The sequence below is a fragment of the Salmo trutta genome, chromosome 9 (genome assembly GCF_901001165.1).
Source record: "Salmo trutta chromosome 9, fSalTru1.1, whole genome shotgun sequence".
NCBI classification, from domain to species: Eukaryota; Metazoa; Chordata; class Actinopteri; order Salmoniformes; family Salmonidae; genus Salmo; species Salmo trutta.
The window spans coordinates 25,465,851-25,489,396 of record NC_042965.1 but is presented as its reverse complement, the minus strand read 5'-3'; the positions used below and the strand labels follow the sequence as shown (position 1 = coordinate 25,489,396).

At 43.4% G+C, this 23,546-nt stretch overlaps 1 protein-coding gene across 3 annotated transcripts; it reads left to right on the top strand.

Annotated features, from left to right (window-relative positions):
• Positions 1-3,096: 3,096 nt before the first annotated feature.
• On the top strand, positions 3,097-22,444 carry LOC115200311 (ras association domain-containing protein 2). Of its 3 annotated transcripts, none has more exons than XM_029763264.1 (10): positions 3,097-3,365; positions 14,455-14,528; positions 14,660-14,735; positions 17,784-17,935; positions 18,720-18,817; positions 19,003-19,145; positions 19,305-19,458; positions 19,773-19,894; positions 20,345-20,442; positions 20,613-22,444. In XM_029763264.1, the coding sequence occupies exons 2-10, from the start codon at positions 14,476-14,478 to the stop codon at positions 20,680-20,682; spliced, it is 966 nt and encodes a 321-aa protein (XP_029619124.1). In that variant the 5' UTR covers positions 3,097-3,365; positions 14,455-14,475; the 3' UTR covers positions 20,683-22,444. The 3 variants fall into 3 exon arrangements, with proteins under 3 accessions (XP_029619124.1, XP_029619125.1, XP_029619123.1); XM_029763265.1 differs by lacking the exon at positions 3,097-3,365 and adding an exon at positions 10,600-11,353 and having other exon boundaries at positions 18,723-18,817; XM_029763263.1 differs by lacking the exon at positions 3,097-3,365 and adding an exon at positions 10,602-11,353.
• The last annotated feature ends 1,102 nt before the right edge of the window (positions 22,445-23,546 follow it).

Genomic DNA, 23,546 nt, shown 5'->3' with positions numbered 1-23,546 from the left:
GGACAGAGAAAAGCAACATTCTTACCAAAATCATATAATCACACAAGGTGCTCTTACAATAAGTAATTCCATGCATGTTATATTTTTATGAAAACCCTTTTGAACTGGACATGGCTCAGTTAGGGACCCGGGGTGGGAGTGAAGAGGTTGAAGAGAGGGCAGTCTAGAACAGGGGCTCTCAAACTTTTTAGGTCTTGGGACCCCTTTTGTGATGTCAAATTTATCAGGGACCCCCCTCATAATCAGATCACAACTCGAGTGAGCTGAAAATTTGCATACAAGGAAGAACCAAATCTTGAACCCTGGAAAGGAACATTTTAAAGGCCCATCTCTTGCCATCAGAGAGAACATTTTGCAGTTTTTCAAGCAAATTTCCTGCAGTTCTACACATTTTGTCACGGGGAAGAGATTTATTTGTTGCAGCTTTAAAGCTAATATCCTGCAATCCTATACATGTTGCCATGAAGCATGTTTTTTGCTGCAGTTTTAAAGCTTAAATTAGCTTAAATTACAGTGCATTTATATATATATATATATATATATATATATATATATATATATATATAATTTTTTTTTTTTATTTTTTTTTTTTATCATTTTTGGGAATAAAAGGAAGTAATTGATTTGAACAAATCTACTGTGGATACCAATATTCCTGTGAGCCTTCCAAACCCATGTTGCCAAGGGTTAAGAACATAAATTATATATTAATGTTACATTTTATTATATTGTATTACACCCTCAACTTATTCCATGGATCACTTGGCCAAAATGTGTTTAATCTGTTAGTAATCATTCATTCATTAAAAAAATCTATTTTTAAAAATATTTAGTTTCATATGTTTTGAAATCTGTCCACAAACCCCTTGCAGTACCGCCGGTCCCCACTTTGAGAACCCCTGGTCTAGAAGACCTGTTCTAATAGCAGGGTTCTGAGAACACCTTGAACATTTTGCTCTAAACACACTAACTATAGTCAGAGTGTGGAGAGAAGAGGGTAGTCAATGGTTTTGTACTGCAGCATGCTTGATTCTGCTTAGATGGTGTTGTGACACCAGTTTACCCAGTGAGAAAGTGTTCCCTTGTGGCTTCACAGGCCATACTGCCTTTCTCTGCTCCGTAGAGCTAGGAACAGGGGATACGATAGATGTAATAGACCAAACCTTCAACTTGCTGTCTTTTGAAAGGGGGATGGGGAGTGGGACAGGAGGGGTGTATTCTGCCACTTCTTGTGGTGAAATAACTTTGTACACACACATGCATATTCTATAATGCAATTTCTATGACATCACCACACGCTAATGCAACTGGCAGAGATTTTTCCGTTGTTTCCTTCCCCCTTCTCATCCCTTCCTCATCATCCTCCAACCCCCTCCTCCCCTCAACACCTGCAGTGCAGATATGGTGTTAGTGTCCTCTCCGTTTTAGTGTACCTGTATTCTCTATTGAAATCTCGATGTTGTTGAATGCAGGAATAGACACTGGTTGGCCACCTTATTAAGAGTCTTTGGATCCATGGCAAGGCTCACTGATCTAATAGTTAATGTTAGGATTTGGAGTGAGTAAACTGTTCCTATATCGGTGTCAAAGGGCATCTTCCACCCAAAGTGCTGATCGGTTTTGACTTTAAAGATATATCTTTAGTTTGTATTGCATGGACCTCCTTGGTGCCGATAGAATCTTCTCACAGCATGGATAGTTTTTTTTTTTTACAGAATTATACACCTAAAACTATGTTAAATAATACTACAATAGAAAGCAGGGGTACATCTGAAATGGTTTACTATTTCCCATGTAGAGCACCACTGACTCTGGAAAGTAGCGCACTAGGGGAGTAGGGTGTCATTTGAGCTTCAGCCCATAGCTCACCTCATTTGAAGCCAATGCCTCACCTCTGCATGTGCTTTCTCACTCAAGGTCAGGAGGTGTATGACACAAAGAAATCTATTCCTTTCAGTTATTTTGAAGGGGAAGCTACCTGAAGAATATGCTTTTTGTCTATCTCGTGTTTTATCTTTTCCAATGTTTTTCTTGTTTTTTTTATACATTTTTGTTTTTACAAAGAAATGTTTGTAAGAAAATAAATCATGCCTTTTAATCTTAAATTGTCATGCTGCAATGCGCACCATTTTTGTTACATTTTTATTTAATAAAAAAAAGAAAATGCGTTTTTGTTTCTATTTCAAATCTGTAGTTTGGTGGAATACTTTTGCTAGCTGGACATTTTTTCATAATGTATTTTTCTAACATTGCTTCCTGTTATCAAGTTAATACAGTATCAGTACAAATTGAGGGATCTGACTTTAGATGTATAAATATATATTGAATTGAGTACAATGTGCTAAGAAACTTCTGGACCAGGCATTGTGTATACTAACAGTAGCAACAAAATGTTATATTCTTTGTTCCTAAAGCTATTTAATAAGATGTTACAGAATTAATCATGTCTATTGTCTTTTTTGTTAGTAGAACTAAAATAGATTTTGTTTCGACCTTTATTTTATTCTACCCTCATTTTAAAGACACGGCCTACTGCACAACAACCACATATCTAGTCTCAATAGTTAATTGGTAAACATTTTTAGATTGTTCTGTCTCCCTCTTTCTCTGTCTGACAGGGAGTGTTCATGGCAGAGAGATTAAGCATATTGCTGTCTGGTAATATCACGCACTCAGCCATTCTCTATTCATTGACGTCAGATATTAAGCCCTGGAGCTGAATGGCGCAAAGAGAGCAGATGTTACCGAAGAGATTACAGTGGGACACAGAGCAGAGAGGAGAGCACCGCTAATGTCTCCTACTTTAAAAATATAATATTGTCAAACTATGTTGAGAAATAAGTGATTACCATACAACCTCATATGACACATCAGTCATTGTACATTAACATTTCTTTAGGGATAACTTGACCTAGACCGATTCACTTCGTTTTTCCTTGTATATGCGCATAGTTATCTATTATGCATGTGTTTTGGGGGGGTGCATTGTTTTCGGGATTCCCCTCCTATTCTATTAACCTATTCCGAGAGCAAGCAGTCAGAGCGAACAAAGGGGCGGCAGGTCGCGCACTGATTGGTTACCGGGTTCGGTGCCAGAGGTCCGCTACAACAGATGGGGATCTCCTCTCGTCGCGCGCACGCCACGCACGCAAGCCCCAGTGCTTGTATGCGCCGATTGTTTCCGATGCGCGGATAGGGCGAACGGAGCAGAAAACGAGCAGACTGGGCGACGCACGGTTAACGACTATATCCCGCCCGAGCCCCCAACGTGGCAGAGAAGAACCAACCCCAGTGTATCGTTAGTTAACAATACATAAAGCCTGAAGAGGTTCGGGAAATCATCAGACTGTCTAGCAGCTCCGTCCGTAAGTAGGTTATATGTAAAACGATATGAGTCTGCCATGCCTGTGTAGCGATCGATAAACTCACAAGGCAAGCACTTTGTTATTTGTATATGCATAGAAATGGGCTACAATGTCGCCAGCTATAGTTTTAGAGCACGATCAAGAATGCGTGCGTGACTAGTCAAGATCCAACGAAACAGACCTTTTCGAAGTAATCTGATATAATTGATACAGTCAGAGGCTATAGTGAAAACATGTTATCCCATTGATAGTGCAACACTATTCGCCCTCCACACACAGTACCAAATAACACTGTTATAAACGTTTTTCAGGGTTTTATTATGTTAACGTTAGAAAGCCATCTCGGCCTCTTCCTATACAGTCTAGTCTATAAAGTATTCTCTGTCAGTCTGGAATCTGGATAGATTACATAAGTATCAGATATGTAAGATTCCTTTCAACACACACACTACTGTGGGAGTGCCCAGAGACTTACCCTACCAGATTGTGGATGTTCAAGCATGTGGTCATATTTTTCACACAAAGTTGTGAGGGAATTCATAATGTATTGGCCTGTACCTTAATGACTCCTAATTAATAGGATATAATGCTTCCTAAGGTTATGTAAAATCTAATTTCACCACAATGGTGAGAGACAGATTGAAGGGCAGGGATACACACACACACAAAATATTTGGCACTCTGTAATAGATTTGGTTCTTAGACCTCAGATGTTTTCAGGGTTGCTATGACAATGTGAACAATAGTGCGGAGGCAAAGTTGGGGTTGAGAGGGAGGAGGGAGGAAGGGGGAAGTGGAGCTTTGGACCTGCATTCATCCCACAAGATAAAGCAGTTCACCAAGGACAGAGGCACAGAGCAAGAGATCAAAAAATGTGTGTGTGTTTGTGATTGAGAGAGGGAGGGAGAGAGAAGTCCGGAAATCATGGTCAGGAGTTTAATAGAGGTGGATGGGTGCCAGTCCAGGAAGATGAGACTGATGAGAGAGGAAGTGAAAGGGATGGAGGAAAACAAGTTAGATAAAGAGGAAAACAAATTGAAATTACAACATTAATGTGAATAGATATGTTACAACACGAAAGCAATAGACCAGGAGTTAATAAGTCTAGCACTGTAGAAAGAGAGTGACAGAGAGGAGGGGAGGGGGGGTAGAAAAGGGGTAGAAAGACATCTGGTATTAGCAAACTAAAACTGTTCTGCTTTGCCAATATTTGCACCTCTTTTCCATGGCTATTAAGCTTATTGGATAGAGTTGTGTGGAAAGAGGGAGGAAGAGAGAGCGCTATGCTTAGACTAGGTCATCTCTGGTAGAGGCGTAGGGAGGGAGAGAGACTGGCTTGGCTGCTGGGGTGGAGGCGTAGGGAGGGAGACAGACTGGCTTGGCTGCTGGGGTTGAGGGGTGGAGGCGTAGGGAGGGAGAGAGACTAGCTTGGCTGCTGGGGTTGAGGGGTGGAGGCGTAGGGAGGGAGAGAGACTGGCTTGGCTGCTGGGGTTGAGGGGTAGGGAGGGAGACAGACTGGCTTGGCTGCTGTGGTTGAGGGGTGGAGGCGTAGGGAGGGAGAGAGACTGGCTTGGCTGCTGGGGTTGAGGGGTGGAGGCGTAGGGAGGGAGAGAGACTAGCTTGGCTGCTGGGGTGGAGGCGTAGGGAGGGAGAGAGACTGGCTTGGCTGCTGGGGTTGAGGGGTAGGGAGGGAGAGAGACTAGCTTGGCTGCTGGGGTTGAGGGGTGGAGGCGTAGGGAGGGAGAGAGACTGGCTTGGCTGCTGGGGTTGAGGGGTAGGGAGGGAGAGAGACTGGCTTGGCTGCTGTGGTTGAGGGGTGGAGGCGTAGGGAGGGAGAGAGACTGGCTTGGCTGCTGTGGTTGAGGGGTGGAGGCGTAGGGAGGGAGAGAGACTGGCTTGGCTGCTGGTGTTGAGGGGTGGAGGCGTAGGGAGGGAGAGAGACTAGCTTGGCTGCTGGGGTTGAGGGGTGGAGGCGTAGGGAGGGAGAGAGACTGGCTTGGCTGCTGGGGTTGAGGGGTGGAGGCGTAGGGAGGGAGAGAGACTGGCTTGGCTGCTGTGGTTGTATATGAGGCAGTAGAGGATTCAAGGGAATGCAGAGGGAGAGGAAGGCTGGAGGCTATTTTTGGACCCCCGTCCAGAACAGAACAGGGCTCATTCTCCCCAAATCCATCATCCAAGCTGGAATGCAGAACAAAACACAGTGACAGAACACAGAGCCGCGGCCCGAGCCAGCCTGGGTAAATTTCTCTTTTTAGATACGGCCAGTCATTTCCCCCCCAAAACAACAGGCATGATGTGTTTTTTGCAGGCAGCAGACAGACGCAATTGAGACAGATCAGAAGTAGAGTGTAGCCACGTTATGTTACTGTCAACGAGAGATTAATAAAGTAGGTGATGCTGTTATGCAAGATTTTAGTTCTGGGTTTCTGAGATTACATCATAATTAATGTGGAACTGCCAGGCTAGACCAGGGGTTCCCACATGTTCGTGCCCTGACCCATCAAAACCTCTAGCGGTTTCTTGGGCCACAGCCCAGATTTAAACGACATACCAGTAATCTGTTATCACTGGGACCATTGGCTTGGCCCAGCACAATTCGGCTCTCAGGGACTGAGCCGCCCATCCCCGGTCTGGGTATTAAGGCTAATGTCTCCTAGTGTGTGTGTGTGTGTGTGTGTGTGTGTGTGTGTGTGTGTGTAGGCCTGACATGGCCTAATATGCACTGTATGTGACCAACCACCTCGATTCAGTCTTGAGTAGCAAAATTTCAAATGGTGATTTTTACATTGGATTTAAGTAGACTCAGAGCGAGTAAATGGTATATCATACACTACAGTTGAGGAACAATGGGAAAGTAATTCTGCTTTGAAAGTTGATAAACTTGTAACCCCACTTTTGAGAAAATGGACCTTGAATGTTTTGATACACTTACTGGAGAGTTCTTCTTTGTCTACACCCATTCAGCATTGTTCACACCCTCTTAAGCCTTAGTCCCACCCATCTCTTTAAGGATTCAATGAGGCCATGTGCTAAACAGAGTGAGTACAGTAGTGTACTAAACAACCAAAGATTTCAAGACTAAAGGCTGGTTTATACTACTTCTATCCACATGTATGTATACAGTTGTCACAATGACATCATGAACATTCTATTGTCATCTGACATCAAAACGACAGGCTGCATGACATCAGCAGCCTGCTGGTCCAAAATAGCATAACTGGTGTATTTTAACACCAATAAACCCATCTGTTTAAAATAGAATTTAGTATATGTCAATCTAGCAAACCAGGCAACTAAAAGCAACTTTCTAAACAATGTTTTGTTTTGATTCTCGCTTGTTAGCTAGCTAGCTAACATTAAGTTAGCCAGTTCAAATAAAGACCATATCATATACAGTGAGGGAAAAAAGTATTTGATCCCCTGCTGATTTTGTATGTTTGCCCACTGACAAAGAAATGATCAGTCTATAATTTTAATGGTAGGTTTATTTGAACAGTGAGAGACAGAATAACAACAAAAAAATCCAGAAAAACACATGTCAAAAATGTTTTGCATTTTAATGAGGGAAATAAGTATTTGACCCCTCTGCAAAACATGACTTAGTACTTGGTGGCAATCACAGAGGTCAGACATTTCTTGTAGTTGGCCACCAGGCTTGCACACATCTCAGGAGGGATTTTGTCCCACTCCTCCAAGTCATCAAGGCTAACATTTGGCAACTTGAACCTTCAGCTCCCTCCACAGATTTTCTATGGGATTAAGGTCTGGAGACTGGCTAGGCCACTCCAGGACCTTAATGTGCTTCTTCTTGAGCCACTCCTTTGTTGCCTTGGCCATGTGTTTTGGGTCATTGTCATGCTGGAATACCCATCCATAACCCATTTTCAATGCCCTGGCTGAGGGAAGGAGGTTCTCACCCAAGATTTTATTTAACCATTATTTTACCAGGTAAGTTGGCTGAGAACACATTCTCATTTACAGCAACAACCTGGGGAATAGTTTCAGGGGATGAATGAGCCAATTGTAAGCTGGGGATGATTAGGTGGCCGTGATGGTATGAGGGTCAGATTGGGAATTTAGCCAGGACACCGGGGTTAACACCCCTACCATAAGTGTAATGGGATCTTTAATGACCTCAGAGAGTCACGACACCCGTTTAACATTCCATCCAAAAGACAGCACCCTACACAGGGCAGTCACTGCCCTGGGGCATTGGGATATTTTTTAGACCAGAGGAAAGAGTGCCTCCTACTGGCCCTCCAACACCACTTCCAGCAGCATCTGGTCTCCCATCCAGGGACTGACCAGGACTAACCCTGCTTAGCTTCAGAAGCAAGCCAGCAGTGGGATGCAGGGTGGTATGCTGCTGGTATATGGCCCCATCCATCGTCCCTTTGATGTGGTGAAGTTGTCCTGTCCCCTTAGCAGAAAAACACCCCCAAAGCATAATGTTTCCACCTCCATGTTTGACGGTGGGTATCGTGTTCTTGGGGTCATAGGCAGCATTCCTCCTCCTCCAAACACGGCGAGTTGAGTTGATGCCAAAGAGCTCCATTTTGGTCTCATCTGACCACAACACTTTCATACAGTTGTCCTCTGAATCATTCAGATGTTCATTGGCAAACTTCAGACGGGCATGTATATGTGCTTTCTTGAGCAGGGGGACCTTGCGGGCGCTGCAGGATTTCAGTCCTTCACGGCGTAATGTGTTACCAACTGTTTTCTTGGTGACTATGGTCCCAGCTGCCTTGAGATCATGGACAAGATCCTCCCGTGTAGTTCTGGACTGATTACTCACCGTTCTCATGATCATTGCAACTCCACGAGGTGAGATCTTGCATGGAGCCCCAGGCCGAGGGAGATTGACAGTTCTTTTGTGTTTCTTCCATTTGCGAATAATCGCACCAACTGTTGTCACCTTCTCACCAAGCTGCTTGGCGATGGTCTTGTAGCCCATTCCAGCCTTGTATAGGTCTACAATCTTGTCCCTGACATCCTTGGAGAGCTCTTTGGTTTTGGCCATGGTGGAGAGTTTGGAATCTGATTGATTGATTGCTTCTGTGGACAGGTGTCTTTTATACAGGTAACAAACTGAGATTAGGAGCACTCCCTTTAAGAGTGTGCTCCTAATCTCAGCTCGTTACCTGTATAAAAGACACCTGGGAGCCAGAAATCTTTCTGATTGAGAGGGGGTCAAATACTTATTTCCCTCATTAAACTGCACATCATTTTATAACATTTTTGACATGCGTTTTTCTGGATTTTTTTGTTGTTATTCTGTCTCTCACTGTTCAAATAAACCTACCATTAAAATTATAGACTGATAATTTCTTTGTCAGTGGGCAAACGTACAAAATCAGCAGGGGATGAAATACTTTTTTCCCTCACTGTAGCTGACAATGTCTTAAATTTAGCTAATTTCTATTCGTTATTACAGGAAAATAAACTCACAACAAGATCATATTTTAGAAGTTAATGGAGACCTAATTACAGAAAATAGCTTATGGTTTTGAGTGTGACAAAATAAAGGCAGGGTATTCTACCGGATAATTTTTGAACTTTGACAGTGTCTCAGTGTCCTAACGTTATATCCTATTTTGACTTTGGTGCAAGTCCTATTGTTCTTCACATGACCGACTCTGGTAAACACACATATATATATATAAAAAAAATCTCAATGTATTTGTAACATGCACAGAATAGAGAAGTTGTAAACGGTACAGTGAAATGGTTGCTTGCATAGTCTTTTGTTTAGACATGGAGCTAGCTAGCTAGCTAAACAATGAAACATAATCCCAACTCATAACGTTACTTCCTTGCATGAATCTACAGGTAGCTAAAGCTAACCAACTAGGTTCAATATTAGCTAGCTAGCTAATATTAGACAATAACTAGCAATGCAAATGGCTCTGAGATACAAATAATATTACTACACAGATCATGTGTAACGTTAGCTAGCGAGACAGCCAGCTAACGTTAGCTAGCTAGCTAACAGTACGCTTTAACATGCAATGAAAATGACTTTCTGACAGAATTTTCAACATTATATCTGAAAATGTAGCTAGTTAGACCCTCTTACCCGTATACATGGATGAACGCTTCTCCCTCTGTCACGGATGCTATGGTTGCCTTTAGTTTGAATATGTAATCCGGAGACAGGTGTTTTATATTTGCAATCAAACGGCAGAATTTTTTTCCATCTCGTTAGCTATCATACTGTGCTTCCACCAGGCATTCCACTGTTTTCAAAACTCGGTCCTCCAGAAAGTGGAGAACGTTAGCAACACTTTTGCAGTTCTTCATGATATCTTTCAAAAAAGCTGCATTAGAAAAGATGACCTACACATATTGAGCAGCTCATGTTATAGACAAAAGCGTGCTACATGGCAGACCAATCCTAACTCATCTCTCGGCATGTCCAGACCATCTATTATCTCAGCCAATCATGGCTAGTTCCAAACTGCCTCTAGAAGCAACGTCAGCACAAGAACTGTTAGTCGGGTGCTTCATGAAATGGGTTTCCATGGACGAGCAGCCGCACACAAGCCTAAGATAACCATGCGCAATGCCAAGCGTCGGCTGGAGTGGTGTAAAGCTTGCCGCCATTGGACTCTGGAGCAGTGGAAAAGCTTCTCGAGAGTGTTGAATCACACATCACCATCTGGCAGTCTGACGGACGAATCTGGGTTTGGTGGATGCCAGGAGAACGCTACCTGCCCGAATGCCTTGTGCCAACTCTAAAGTTTAGTAGGAGGAATAATGGTCTGGGGCTGTTTTTCATGGTTCAGGCTAGGCCCCTTAGTTCCAGTGAAGGGAATTCTTAACACTACAGCATACAATTACATTCTCGACAATTCTGTGCTTCCAACTTTGTGGCAATAGTTTTGGGAAGCCCCTTTCCTGTTTCAGCATGGCAATGCCCCTGTGCACAAAGCGAGGTCCATACAGAAATGGTTTGTTGAGATCGGTGTGGAGGAACTTGACTGGCCTGCACAGAGCCCTGACCTCAACCCCATCGAACACCTTTGGGATGAATTGGAACGCCGACTGCGAGCCAAGCCTAATCGCCCAACATCAGTGTCCGACCTCACTAATGCTGTTGTGGCTAAATGGAAGCATGTCCCCGCAGCAATGTTCCAACATCTAGTGGAAAGCCTTCCCAGAATAGTGGAGGCTGTTATAACAGCAAAAGGGGGACCAACTCCATATTAATGCTCATGATTTTGGAATGAGATATTCGATGAGCAGGTGTCCACATACTTTTGGTCATGTAGTGTTGGTGCTGAAGTATGGATAATGCTGCATGGTGTGTTGGTTGATTGGTATTACATTTTTGATATGATCACGATAATTTAATGTGTTTGTGCGTGAGGCATTGGCTGGACACGTGAGGTAGATTGTGTGTGTGGGTGTTGTCTGTTGCTTCTTACCTTTCCATAGTTCTCTGTCTGTATATGGGGCTACTTGTGAGCCTTTCAGAGAGAAGATGTATATGTGTGTGTGTGTGTTGGTGTATTTGTCCATGTGTATGTGGGAGAGAGATATCATATTTCATGTCTGTAGTTTAAATTGAGGAAGTCTCTCATGTCAGAGCGGTAGCATCAGTTTCCGCTGTGACTGAGGCTCTAAAGGAGGAAGAGATTAGCGGAAGGGGAGCACTTCCTTTAAACCAGCCCCTTCGACCGCCCCTTCCTCTCCCTGGTGCTCTCTCCGTCGCCTCTCCCCTACAAACACACAGAAGCCTTAGACTGAGGCCTTGGGTAACTCCCCTGGATAACCAGCCACTGAAGTCTGAAGAGACAGGCTTAGTGCTGAACACTCTCTCTCCTCCACAGAAAGGACAGAGTAGCTTCACCAGCTCAAGCCGAGCCAGCTTCAGGTCAACTGGACCCTGAGGACTAACATATTGTGTTTTTGTGCTACTAGTGCTGGTAGCAGATCTCTCTGTCTCTTTCCTGGCCTGACAGGGTCACACAGCTCTCAGTACGGTAAGCCACACAGCAGCTTTCTACATACACGCACACACACATACACACACACACACAAATGTTTATGTTGGATGTATCTGCTATTGGCAGATATTTCAGTAATGTTTCACGGCAGGGATGGGGGAAGTAGCCAAGTGGAAATATACAATGGGTACTGGATAGCATAACATTGTGTGTTTAGAGTGTCTGTTATTAACAGCAAGTTTTGATTTAAGAGGTCTGCCAAGGAGAAGGACAAGGCTGAGACACTGTGTGTGTGCGTGTGTGCGCATACGTGTTTGCCTGCGTGTCAGAGGGTGTTGAATGTGTGTGTTAATACAACTGACATGATTTGGTATGGAGGGTGCCGCATGTGACTACAGCGTGCCTTGCACCTGTTCTTGTCCTTCGCAAGCTTCTCTGCTGCCCCCTCTCACTCACTCACTCACTCACTCACTCACTCACTCACTCATTCACTCACACACACTCTCTTTCTCTCTCTCTCTTTCTGTCTCTCTTTCAGCCTGGCAGGAAGGAAACCTCGGAGTATGCTGGCAGCATGCCATGTTAAATTAAAAGTCCAACGTCTGTGTGTGTGTGTGTGCGTGTGTGTGTGTGTGTGTGTGTGTGTGTGTGTGTGTGTGTGTGTGTGTGTGTGTGTGTGTGTGTGTGTGTGTGTTGGTCACCACAGAACTTTCCATGTGTGTTAGGGATTTTCTGTGTGTGGTGTGTGTTTTAGACAGATGGGGGAAGGAGCGAGGAGGAGGAAAAGAGGAAGAGAGAGAGATTGTGTAGCACAGCTGTCTTGCTCCATCTCACACTGACTGTTCCTGTTTCAGTCAGTCAGAGACAGAGGCTGCAGTCCAAATTCAAAGTAGACAGCCCTCGGCCCTAAACCCTCAGCCCATGAATGACATTTTACATTGTCACATCCAAATGTACCTTAAATGTCCCTTGACCAAGCGAGGGAGAGTAATGATTAGAGAGGCAACGTCCTTGGTGGAAATCTTGAAATTGAGCTTAAAAACAACCAGCCTAAAGCTATTAATGTGCCTAGCAAGCTAACATAGCTAACTAGCACTCCTGTCAGGTAGCTAACGAGCTACAGTTACCCATAGTTGGCTAGCTAGTTTTATGGTATGGCAATTTATTCTAATACATTTCAGAATTCCCCAAAATATGTTTATGAAGCTAGCTACATTTTATAGGGCCCTCACTACGAGACTAAGCCAATTTGCCAAAGCTAAAATCACTGTCATCTACACTACCGGTGAAAAGTTTTAGAACTATTAATTCAAGGGTTTTTCTTTATTTTGACTATTTTCTACATTGTAGAATAATAGTGAAGACATCAGTACTATGAAATAACACACATGGAATCATGTAGTAACCAAAAAAAGTGTTAAACAAATCTAAATATATTTTAGATTTGAGATTCTTCAAATAGATTCTTCAAATTGCCTTGATGACAGCTTTGCACACTCTTGGAGCAAAGCACCCCCACAACATGATGCTGCCACCCCCATGCTTCATGGTTGGGATGGTGTTCTTCGGCTTGCAAGCCTCCCCCTTTTTCCTCCAAACATAACGATGGTCATTATGGCCAAACAGTTCTATTTCTGTTTCATCAGACCAGAGGACATTTGTCCAAAAAGTACGATCTTTGTCCCCATGTGCAGTTGCAAACTGTAGTCTGGCTTTTTTATGGCGGTTTTGGAGCAGTGGCTTCTTCCTTGCTGAGTGGTCTTTCAGGTTATGTCGATATAGGACTCGTTTTACTGTGGATATAGATACTTTTGTACCTGTTTCCTCCAGCATCTTCACAAGGTCCTTTGCTGTTTGTTCTGGGATTGATTTTCATTTTTCGCACCAAAGTACGTTCATCTCTAGGAGACAGAACGCGTCTCCTTCCTGAGCGGTATGATGGCTGTGTGGTCCCATGGGGTTTATACTTGCGTACTATTATTTGTACAGATGAACGTGTTACCTTCTGGCGTTTGGAAATTGCTCCAAAGGATGAACAATTTTTTCTGAGGTCTTGGCTGATTTCTTTTGATTTTCCCATGATGTCAAGCACAGAGGCACTGAGTTTGAAGGTAGGCCTTGAAACACATCCACAGGAACACCTCTAATTGACTCAAATGATGTCTATTAGCCAATCAGAAGCTTCTAAAGCCATGACATCGTTTTCTGGAATATTCCAAGCTGTTTAAAGGCACAGTCAACTTAGTGTATGTTAACTTCTGACTCACTGGAATTGTGATACAGTGAAAGTGAAATAATCTGTCTGTAAACAATTGTTGGAAAAATTACTTGTGTCATGCACAAAGTATATGTCCTCACCGACTTGCCAAAACTATAGTTTGTTAACAAGAAATTTATGGAATGGTTGTAAAACGAGTTTTAATGACTCCAACCTAAGTGTATGTAAACTTATGACTTCAACTGTACATAATTCCCAAACATTCTTATAATTTATGAAAATGTGAAAATTATTATCTAAGTGCTCGCTTGTCAGAATTTTTTTTTAAAAGTGTCAATCTTCCTGGGGGTGTATATGAACGCATTTTAACAATATTTAATGTCGCTAAAATGCTGTCAGTTCCACTTTTAACAATGTTGAGTGACTTGATGACAGACTAGATGTGTGAAATCAGTGATTGTTGTATTTCCCTACCTGCCTGTCTGTCTGAGTTATATATTTATTCTCTTCCAATCATTTTTGAATGTTTTATTCTTCCTTCAATCATATTCCTACTCTTCCTCCCCACCCACCTCCGGTCTCTATGGCAATGTGGTGTGTCTCCATGGTGATGCTCGGGTGAATTGCTGCCTCTGGTTGATCATGAGGTGTCATGAGACTCATCAGAGTCAATCTCTCTCTCTCTATTGCATCCTTGTTCTCCAATATCTATCCACATTCATGTTGAATTCCACTCCCCTCTATTCTCTCCCTTACTTTCCCATGTCCTCTCTCTGCTTCATCCCTAGACTGGTTCCCATCAACCTCCTATAAAAACATCTGAATATGATTTCTAATCTCTCTTTGTCTCTGTCTAGCCCTCTCTCTCTGTCTCTCGCTCTCTGTCTCTCTCACTGTCTGTCTCTCTCTCTCTCTCCAGCTCCTCTCATGCTGACTGAGAATGGATAACGTTCAGAACGGGGTTCAGATCGGAGACAAAAAGTTCATCAGCAAGTAAGGCATATACGCATGCACACACAGACATATGCCACAGATGCACACAGACACACACACCCATGAATGCAATAATAAAATGTGTGTAAATTAATTGATTGTTGTCATTAAAGTTGTCTTTCTGTCTTCAGGGCAACAGTCCTGTCCCACCTCAAAACCTACAACCTCTATTATGATGGACAGAACCTGCAGTTGAGACACAGAGAGGTATCGGTAGTGCGTGTGTGTGTTGGTGTAAATCAAATCAAATTGTATTTGTCACATGCGCCGAATACAACACATGTAGACCTTGTGAAATGCTCACTTACAAGCCCTTAACCAACAATGCAGTTTTAAGAAAATACTTTTTTTTAAAGTAAGAGATAAGAAAAACTAATAATTAAAGAGCAGCAGTAAATAACAATAGCGGGGCTATATACAGGGGGTACCGGTAGAGTCAATGTGCGGGGGCACCGGTGTCGAGATAATTGAGGTAATATGTACATGTTGGTAGAGTTATTAAAGGGACTATACATAGATAATAACAGAGAGTAGCAGCAGCGTTCCGGGGTGGGGGGGCAATGCAAATAATCTGGGTAGCCATTTGATTAGCTGTTGAGCGTTCTTATGGCTTGGGGTTAGAAGCTATTTAGGAGCCTCTTGGACCTAGACTCGGCGCTCCGGTACCGCTTGTCGTGCGGTAGCAGAGAGAACAGTCTATGACCAGGGTGGCTGGAGTCTTTGACAATATTTAGGGCCTTCCTCTGACACCGCCTGGTATAGAGGTCCTGGATGGCAGGAAGTTCTGACCCACTGGAATTGTGATACAGTGAATTATAAGTGAAATAATCTGTCTGTAAACAATTGTTGGAAAAATGACTTGTCATGCACAAAGTAGATGTCCTAACCGACTTGCCAAAACTATAGTTTTTTAACAAGAAATTTGTGGAGTGATTGAAAAATGAGTTTTGATGACTCCAACCTAACTGTATGTAAACTTCCGACTTCAACTGTAGGTGTTCCTTTTGTCCAGGTGTGAAACGGCAGTGTGGAGTGCAACAGAGATTGCATCATCTGTGGATCTGTTGGTGTGGTATGCAAATTGGAGTGGGCCTAGGGTTTCTGGGATAATGGTGTTGATTTGAGCCATGACCAGCCTTTCAAAGCATTTCATGGCTACAGACGTGCGTGCTACGGGTCGGTAGTCATTTGAGCAGGTTACCTTAGTGTTCTTGGGCACAGAGAATATGGTGGTCTGCTTGAGACATGTTGGTATTACAGACTCAGACAGGGAGAGGATGAAAATGTCAGTGAAGGTACTTGCCAGTTGGTCAGCGCATGCTCGGAGTACACGCCCTGGTAATCTGTCTGGCCCTGCGGCCTTGTGAATGTTGACCTGTTTGAAAGTCTTACTCACATCGGCTGTGGATAGAGTGATCACACAGTTGTCTGGGAACAGCTGATGCTCTCATGCATGTTTCAGTGTTACTTGCCTCAAAGCGAGCATAGAAGTTATTTAGCTCGTCTTGTAGGCTCGTGTCACTGGGCAGCTCTCGGCTGTGCTTGCCTTTGTAGTCTGTAATAGTTTGCAAGCCCTGCCACATCCGACGGGCATCGGAGCCGGTGTAGTACGATTCAATATTAGTCCTGTATTGATGCTTTGCCTGTTTAATGGTTCGCCGGAGGGCATAGCAAGTTTTCTTATAAGCTTCCGGGTTAGAGTCCTGCTCCTTGAAAGCAGCAGCTCTACCCTTTAGCTCAGTGCGAATGTTGCTTGTAATCCATGGCTTCTGGTTGGAGTATGTACGTGCACTCACTGTGGGGACGACGTCCTCGATGCACTTATTGATAAAGCAACTGATGTGGTGTACTCCTCAATGCCATCGGAAGAATCCCGGAACATATTCCAGTCTGTGCTAGCAAAGCTGTTCTGTAGTATAGCATCTGCTTCATCTGACCACTTTTTTATAGGCCGAGTCACTGGTGCTTCCTGCTTGAGTTTTAGCTTGTAAGCAGGAATCAGGAGGATATAATTAGGGTCAGATTTGCCAAATGGAGGGTGAGGGACAGCTTTGTACGTGTCTCTGTGTGTGGAGTAAAGGTGGTCTAGAATTTTCTTTCTTCTGGTTGCACATTTAACATGCTGACAGAGATTAGGTAAAACTGATTTAAATTTCCCTGCATTAATTAAAGTCCTTGGCCACTAGGAGCGCCGCCTCTGGATGAGCGTTTTTCTGTTTGCTTATGGTCGTATACAGCTCATTGAGCGTGATTTTAGTGCCAGCATCGGTCTGTGGTGGTATGTAGACAGCTACGAAAAATACAGATGAAAACTCTCTAGGTAGATAGTGTGGTCTACAGCTTATCATGCGATACTCTACCTCAGGCAAGCAAAACCTTGAGACTTCCTTAAATATAGTGCACCATCTGTTGTTCACATATATGCATAGGCCCCAGCCCCATGTCTTACCGGAGGCTGCTGTGCTGTCTTCCAAATGGAGTGTATAACCCGCCAGCTGAATGTTCTTAATGACGTCGTTCAGCCACGACTCGGTGAAACATAAGATATTATAGTTTTTAATGTCCCTTTGGTTGGATATACGTGCTTTCAGCTCGTCCCATTTATTTTCCAGCAATTGAACATTAGCTTGCTGGTCGGAAGGCAAGGGTAGATTAGCCACTCGTCGCCTGATCCTTACAAGGCACCCGGAACTTTTTCCACAAAATCTCAGTTTCCTTCTCCAGTGAATCACGGGGATCTGGGCCTGGTCGGCTGTCTGTAGTAGTATGTCCCTCCCGTCCGACTCATTGAAGAAGAACTCTTCGTCCAGTTTGAGGTGAGCAATCGCAGTTCTGATGTCCAGAAGCTCTTTTCGGTCATAATAGACGGTAGCAGCAACATTATGTACAAAACAAGTTACGAACAACGCAAAAAAACTAACAAAATAGCATGGTTGGTTAAGAGCCGATAAGACGGCAGCCCTCCCCTCTGGCGCCATCGTTTATATGCGTGTGAATGAGAGTAAGAGCGAGAGTCTTTCCATTGTTGCTAATCACTGTCATAATTGGTGTAATAGCTGCACCCTCCTATTTCACCTCTTTATTGCATGTATGCTTTTTCTTTTCCTCCACTCTTTGGTTATTTTTCTGTCACTTTCAAATTTTTGCTGTTCAATTTACCCCTCACTGACTCAATAATTCACCCTGCCCCAAAAGGGTAATAACTGTCAGTATTTTTGTGTGTGTGTATTGATCATGGTAACTCTGTCTTTACAGGAGGAAGGGGAGCTGATCGTGGAGGGTTTGCTGAATATCTCCTGGGGCCTGCGTCGACCTATTAGATTGCAGATGCAGGACGATCACGAGCGAATCAGGCCTCCTCCCTCCTCTACCTCCTGGCACTCCGGCTGTGCCCTGGATAATCAGAGGTAGGGAGTGAGCTCTGGTTACCATACCAACAACACAGAGAAGGCAACATATAGAAACATGTACTACGTACAGTATGTATGAAAAGTATACACTGAGTATACCAAACATTAAGAACACCTGCTCTTTCCATGGCATAGACTGACCAGGTGAAAGCTATAATCCTTTATTGAAGTCACTTGAGTGTATATGAAGGGGGGAGATGGGTTAAAGAAGGATTTTTATGCCTTGAGACAATTAAAACATGGATTGTGTATGTAATTTAAGTGCCTTTGAGCAGGGTATGGTAGTAGGTACCAGGCGTACCGGTTTGTGTCAAGAACTGCAACGCTGCTGTGTTTTTCATGCTCAACTGACAAATTGAGGCTGTTCTGACGGGGGTGCAAAAATAATTTCTTTACTGATAATGAAGTATTGTTATAACCTAATAATTATCCTAAAATGTCATACTTATCAATGGCCAAGCATATTTATTTCATTTTGTCTGACCAGGATAGTGTGTCTGTAGCAGTGGGCATGTGGTTGACATTTTACAGAGTTTGGTTTGGTGAATGTTTGTCCTGTGGCCATACTGTTATATCTTTATTATGACCTTTATTCTGGGTTTTTAGTTTACTCTGAACATACATTATATTCTCCAATCAGATTACATAGAAACCATATATTACTGTTCCTCTGCCTGTGTCATTTACACACTGATGTAGTATAACTTTGAAGAGAAGATAATGTGTCATAAATAAGGTCTGCCAATTAAATATGGGAATATTCATGTTTGCCTTATGTCAGTAGCAATGAAGGTACCCAGCAGATTCCGCCCACAATAGAAGTGACAGAGCACGAAAGCCAATCAGAGGACAGCATTGTGAAGGAAGATGAGGAAGAAGGTAGGTCTTATAGAAGAGTAGTCTGAAAACCTTCCACTTGTTATTATGGAAAACCCAATTATTTATCCAACATCAGATAGCCATGTCTGTTCATCAATACATTTTTAGAACATTCTGTTACGTTCATAGGAGCTTGATTGTCTGACTCCTCCCCTTTCTCCTATATCTGTGCTCTGATTGGACAGAGGAATATGAGAGCTCCGCCCAGCTGCTGAGGACGAAGAGTGATGCAGGGGTTCTGAGACGGGGCCAGCGCCGGTCGCCTAGCGACCAGAGAAGGTTACGACGACACCGCTTCTCCATCAACGGACACTTCTACAATCACAAGGTACACACATGCACACACACACACACACACACTATAATACTGCAGCTAAACACTACTACAATGACAACATACTACCACAAATAAACTAATCCTGTCTCTCTCTCTCTCACTCAATCCTCTCACCCTCTCATAATTGTGCGGCCCCCATCGCCCCTTCAGACTGCAGTCTTTACTCCAGCGTATGGTTCAGTGACTAATGTGCGGATCAACAGTTGTATGACCACGCCTCAGGTGCTGCGAGTGCTACTTAACAAGTTTAAGATTGAGAACAGCCCAGATGACTTTGCGCTGTATCTTGTACACACCAGCGGGGGTGAGTGAGTTTGTGTGTTGTTGTGTGGTTGCGTGTCTGTCACAGAGTTTAAAGCTGAAGCACTTTCTCTGTTTCGCAGGGTCCTTGTAATCAGTTTGTGCTTATCCTAGACGTGTGTGTGTGTGTGTGTGTGTGTGTGTGTGTGTGTGTGTGTGTGTGTGTGTGTGTGTGTGTGTGTGTGTGTGTGTGTGTGTGTGTGTGTGTGTGTGTGCTCAAGAGTGCTGCAGCTCTGTGGCAAACATGGCAATCTTCTAACATAACTTAAGTACACCCGTTGTAATGCAGTAAAGGTCTGACAATGTTTTTTCTTTCAGAGCGTGTGAAGCTGAAGCGCAGTGACTACCCCCTGGTGCTGCGTGTGCTTCAGGGTCCATGTGAACAGGTCAGCAGAATCTTTCTGATGGAGCAGGACCTGGGAGAGGAAGTCACCTATGATGTAAGACTGCTGATGTGTAACTGCCAAATTACTCCCCACCCACTATACAACTGATAAATCATTCACTACTTCTCAGTGCCCCTAAACTAAATCACATCCTCTGAATGGAATGTTCTGTCCGTCCCCTTTTCGATTACAAAAGGCTCAGTTCAATAGAACTTGCAGTGGGCTATTTATGCACTAGACTAGCAAAACCATCATTTACTGAAGTTAAGCTGCTTGGGGGGCTGCCAGCCAAGCCAATTAGCTGTCCTCAACAATGGCTTGACACTGGCTTGACAGTGTAGTCAATGGCCAAAAACTGACATAAGCTGTTATGACTATTTATGACGTCATTTATGTTGTTGTTATTATTATTACTACTACAGTATTGTGATTTCATAATAGTTGAGGGTCTGGGTCCAGGTCAGGTCTGTGTTTGTAACTGCATTTCTCCCTCCTCCCCACCAGGTGGCACAGTATATTAAGTTTGAGATGCCGGTGCTGCAGAGTTTCATCACCAAGCTGATGGAGGAAGAGGACCGGGAGGTGCAGAAACTCAGGAGCAGGTGCAGTATTGGCAACGTCTCTGCAGTAGCAACATCTACCTCTCCCCATAGCTGTGTCTATGGTGTCTCCCCAATGTACTGTGTGTTAATGTCTCGTTTTCTCTCTCTCTCTCTCTCGATCTATCTATCTATCTCTCTCTCTCTATGTCTCTCTCTCTCTGTGTGTATAGGTATGCATATCTGCGGTGTATCATAGAGAAGCAGTTGCATTGTCTTCCTGAGGGGACCACCTGTATGTGACCTGGTTCAGGGAGGGACAACCAGATCTTCACAAAACCTTCCCAAGATCTCCCAGACCTGTTCAGCTACCCCTCCCCACCCCTGACTCCGTCCCAAGCACAAAACAGGAGTGACCAAGAACCACCCAGAGGAGAGGAACCCATTCCAACCTCGACTTATTATCTTTCAAGACCTCCGTAGGGACAGTGTACACATTGTGAAGCATGCCACCCTCTTTCCTGATTGCTGCTGTTTCTGTCCATACCATTTACAGACAGTACATGCCCACTGGGCACAGAAGTCTGTTCAACTTCTAGTTCTGATTGAGTTGTCAACTAACATGAATTCAACTTGAAATCAACAAAAACAAATGTATAGGTGGTCTAAAGACTAAATGCCCTTACATTAATTACTTTTTGCAAATCCAATTAGTTTTCCACTGTAATTCAACGTCATCACGTTGATTTGGGGGGTTGAAATGACGTGGAAACAACATTGATTCAATTGGTTTTTGCCAAGTGGGTATCCTCTTTTCTGTCCCAATCCCTTTCTAACATACCTGCCCCTAGTGTTATCTGCATAATTGTACCTTTTCAGCAATAATAATGGTTTGTGGGGAAGGTAAAGGCTGGCACTTTTCATATGGGGTCTGTATGGAGCATTGAGCCTGCCCCATGTTCTATCATACCACTCGGATGCACAAGAATTTAAAGCACAAAACCAGCTTTCTTAGTTCTTTTGAGCTAGACAGCACTCGATCTCTCACTCTCTTTCCCTCTAATTTTCCTTTCAACAATTTTGCCACCTGCAGATAACTAAACTTGTCTCACCTTTTACATCTCTCTCAAAACCAGAACATACCTCAGACTCAGTGACATCACACGCTAGATGAGTTTCTCAGCCAGTCAGTGAGGCTGTTGAATGACTCCTGTCCTGTGACAGTATGTGATGTTGAAACGTGCCTGTCCCCAGTGTGTTGCAGGACTCTCTTTATGATCAGCTCTAGTGAGGCTGTAACTGTAATGTAACTTCATGATTGTCCACAGTTAATCTGAAACCGCCACCTAACCTGTTCTATTGGATGTCAAAAACATGTCAACATTTCTGTTACCTGTGTGTTATGCCTCGATCAGACCGACAGCGTCATTGCATCAATGCTGCGTAAGAAATTCTGCAGTCAAACTTTTTTCATTATGTAATCCAATGTGTGCAAGATGTGTGAGATGTGTGCAACAAACGTTCATTCACCTTTTGCTACTATTTCTGTCAAGTCTACTCCATACAATTTGATGCATACGTTGGATTTATCCAACATCTGCACCACACAGAACACAGAAACTGCCTCTGCAACACAATGCTGCAAGGCAAATGCTGCGTTCCATTGGAAATGAATGTACTTCTGGTGTACCAAAACGCAACGACGCTGTCGGTCAGAACTGTTTTTTTCTTCTTTTTTTGTAACCTTTATTTAACTTGGCAAGTCCATTAAGAAAGTTAGCCTCGCTTGCCAGGGTTATAATCCCATGGTGTGATATGACCTGTGTGTCTACAAACACCTGGAGACTGAAGCACAAAACAGAGTTCCTTAAGATTGTGAATTATGTAGATGATGGATCAACTACAATAGCTCAAACGAGGGAATGTTGTGTGTGTGTGTGTGTGCACGCATGTCTAAAGCAGTACTTAGTTGCCTTGTAGATATTGATCTGTGTGTGTGTATGACTGCATACAGGACTTTGAGATGTGGTACATCAATTCTGTTACACCTACACTACTGGTCAAACGTTTTAGAACACCTACTCATTCAAGGGTTTTTCTTTATTTTTTTACTATTTTCTACATTGTAGAATAATAGTGAAGACATTCATACTATGAAATAACACATGGAATCATGTAGTAAAGAAATGGAATCATGTAGTTACCAAAAAAGTGTTAAACAAATCAAAATATAGTTTAGATTTGAGATTCTTCAAATAGCCACCCTTTGCCTTGATGACAGCTTTGCACACTCTTGGCATTCTCTCAACCAGCTTCACCTGGAATGCTTTTCCAACAGTCTTGAAGGAGTTCCCACATATGCTGAGCACTTGTTGGCTGCTTTTCTTTCACTCTGCGGTCCAACTCATCCTAAACCATCTCAATTTGGTTGAGGTCGGAGGATTGTGAAGGCAAGGTCATCTGATGCAGCACTCCATCACTCTCCTTCTTGGTAAAATAGCCCTTACACAGCCTGGAGGTGTGTTGGGTCATTGTTCTGTTGAAAAACAAATTATACTCCCACTAAGCCCAAACCAGATGGGATGGCGTATCGCTCCAAAATGCTGTTGTAGACATACTGGTTAAGTGTGCCTTGAATTCTAAATAAATCACAGACAGTGTCGCCATCAAAGCACCCCCACACAATAACACCTCCTCCATGCTTTACTGTGGAAAATCCACGTGCGAGATCATGCATTCACCCACAACGCGTCTCACAAAGACATGGCAGTTGAAACCAAAAATCTCCAATTTAGACTCCAGACCAAAGGACAAATTTCCACTGGTCTAATGTCCGTTGCTCGTGTTTCTTGGCCCATGCAAGTCTCTTCTTATTATTGGTATCCTTTAGTAGTGGTTTCTTTGCAGCAATTCGACCATGAAGGCCTGATTCACACAGTCCCCTCTGAACAGTTGATGTTGAGATGTGTCTGTTACTTGAACTCTGTGAGGCATTTATTTGGGCTGCAATTTCTGAGGCTGGTAACTAATGAACTTGTCCTCTGCTGCAGTGGTAACTCGTGACTCTTCCATTCCTGTGGCAACCCTCGTGATAGCCAGTTTCATCATCGCGCTTGATGGTTTTTGTGACTGCACTTGAAGAAACTTTCAAACTTCTTGAAATTTTC

Bases quoted from the DNA above. Each gene is read 5' to 3' on its own strand.
- LOC115200311 (XM_029763264.1), top strand. From the start codon at position 14,476: ATGGATAACGTTCAGAACGGGGTTCAGATCGGAGACAAAAAGTTCATC. The intron at 19,895-20,344 runs GTAAGACTGCTG...CCTCCCCACCAG, and splicing joins GAGAGGAAGTCACCTATGAT to GTGGCACAGTATATTAAGTT. The intron at 20,443-20,612 runs GTGCAGTATTGG...CTGTGTGTATAG, and splicing joins GTGCAGAAACTCAGGAGCAG to GTATGCATATCTGCGGTGTA.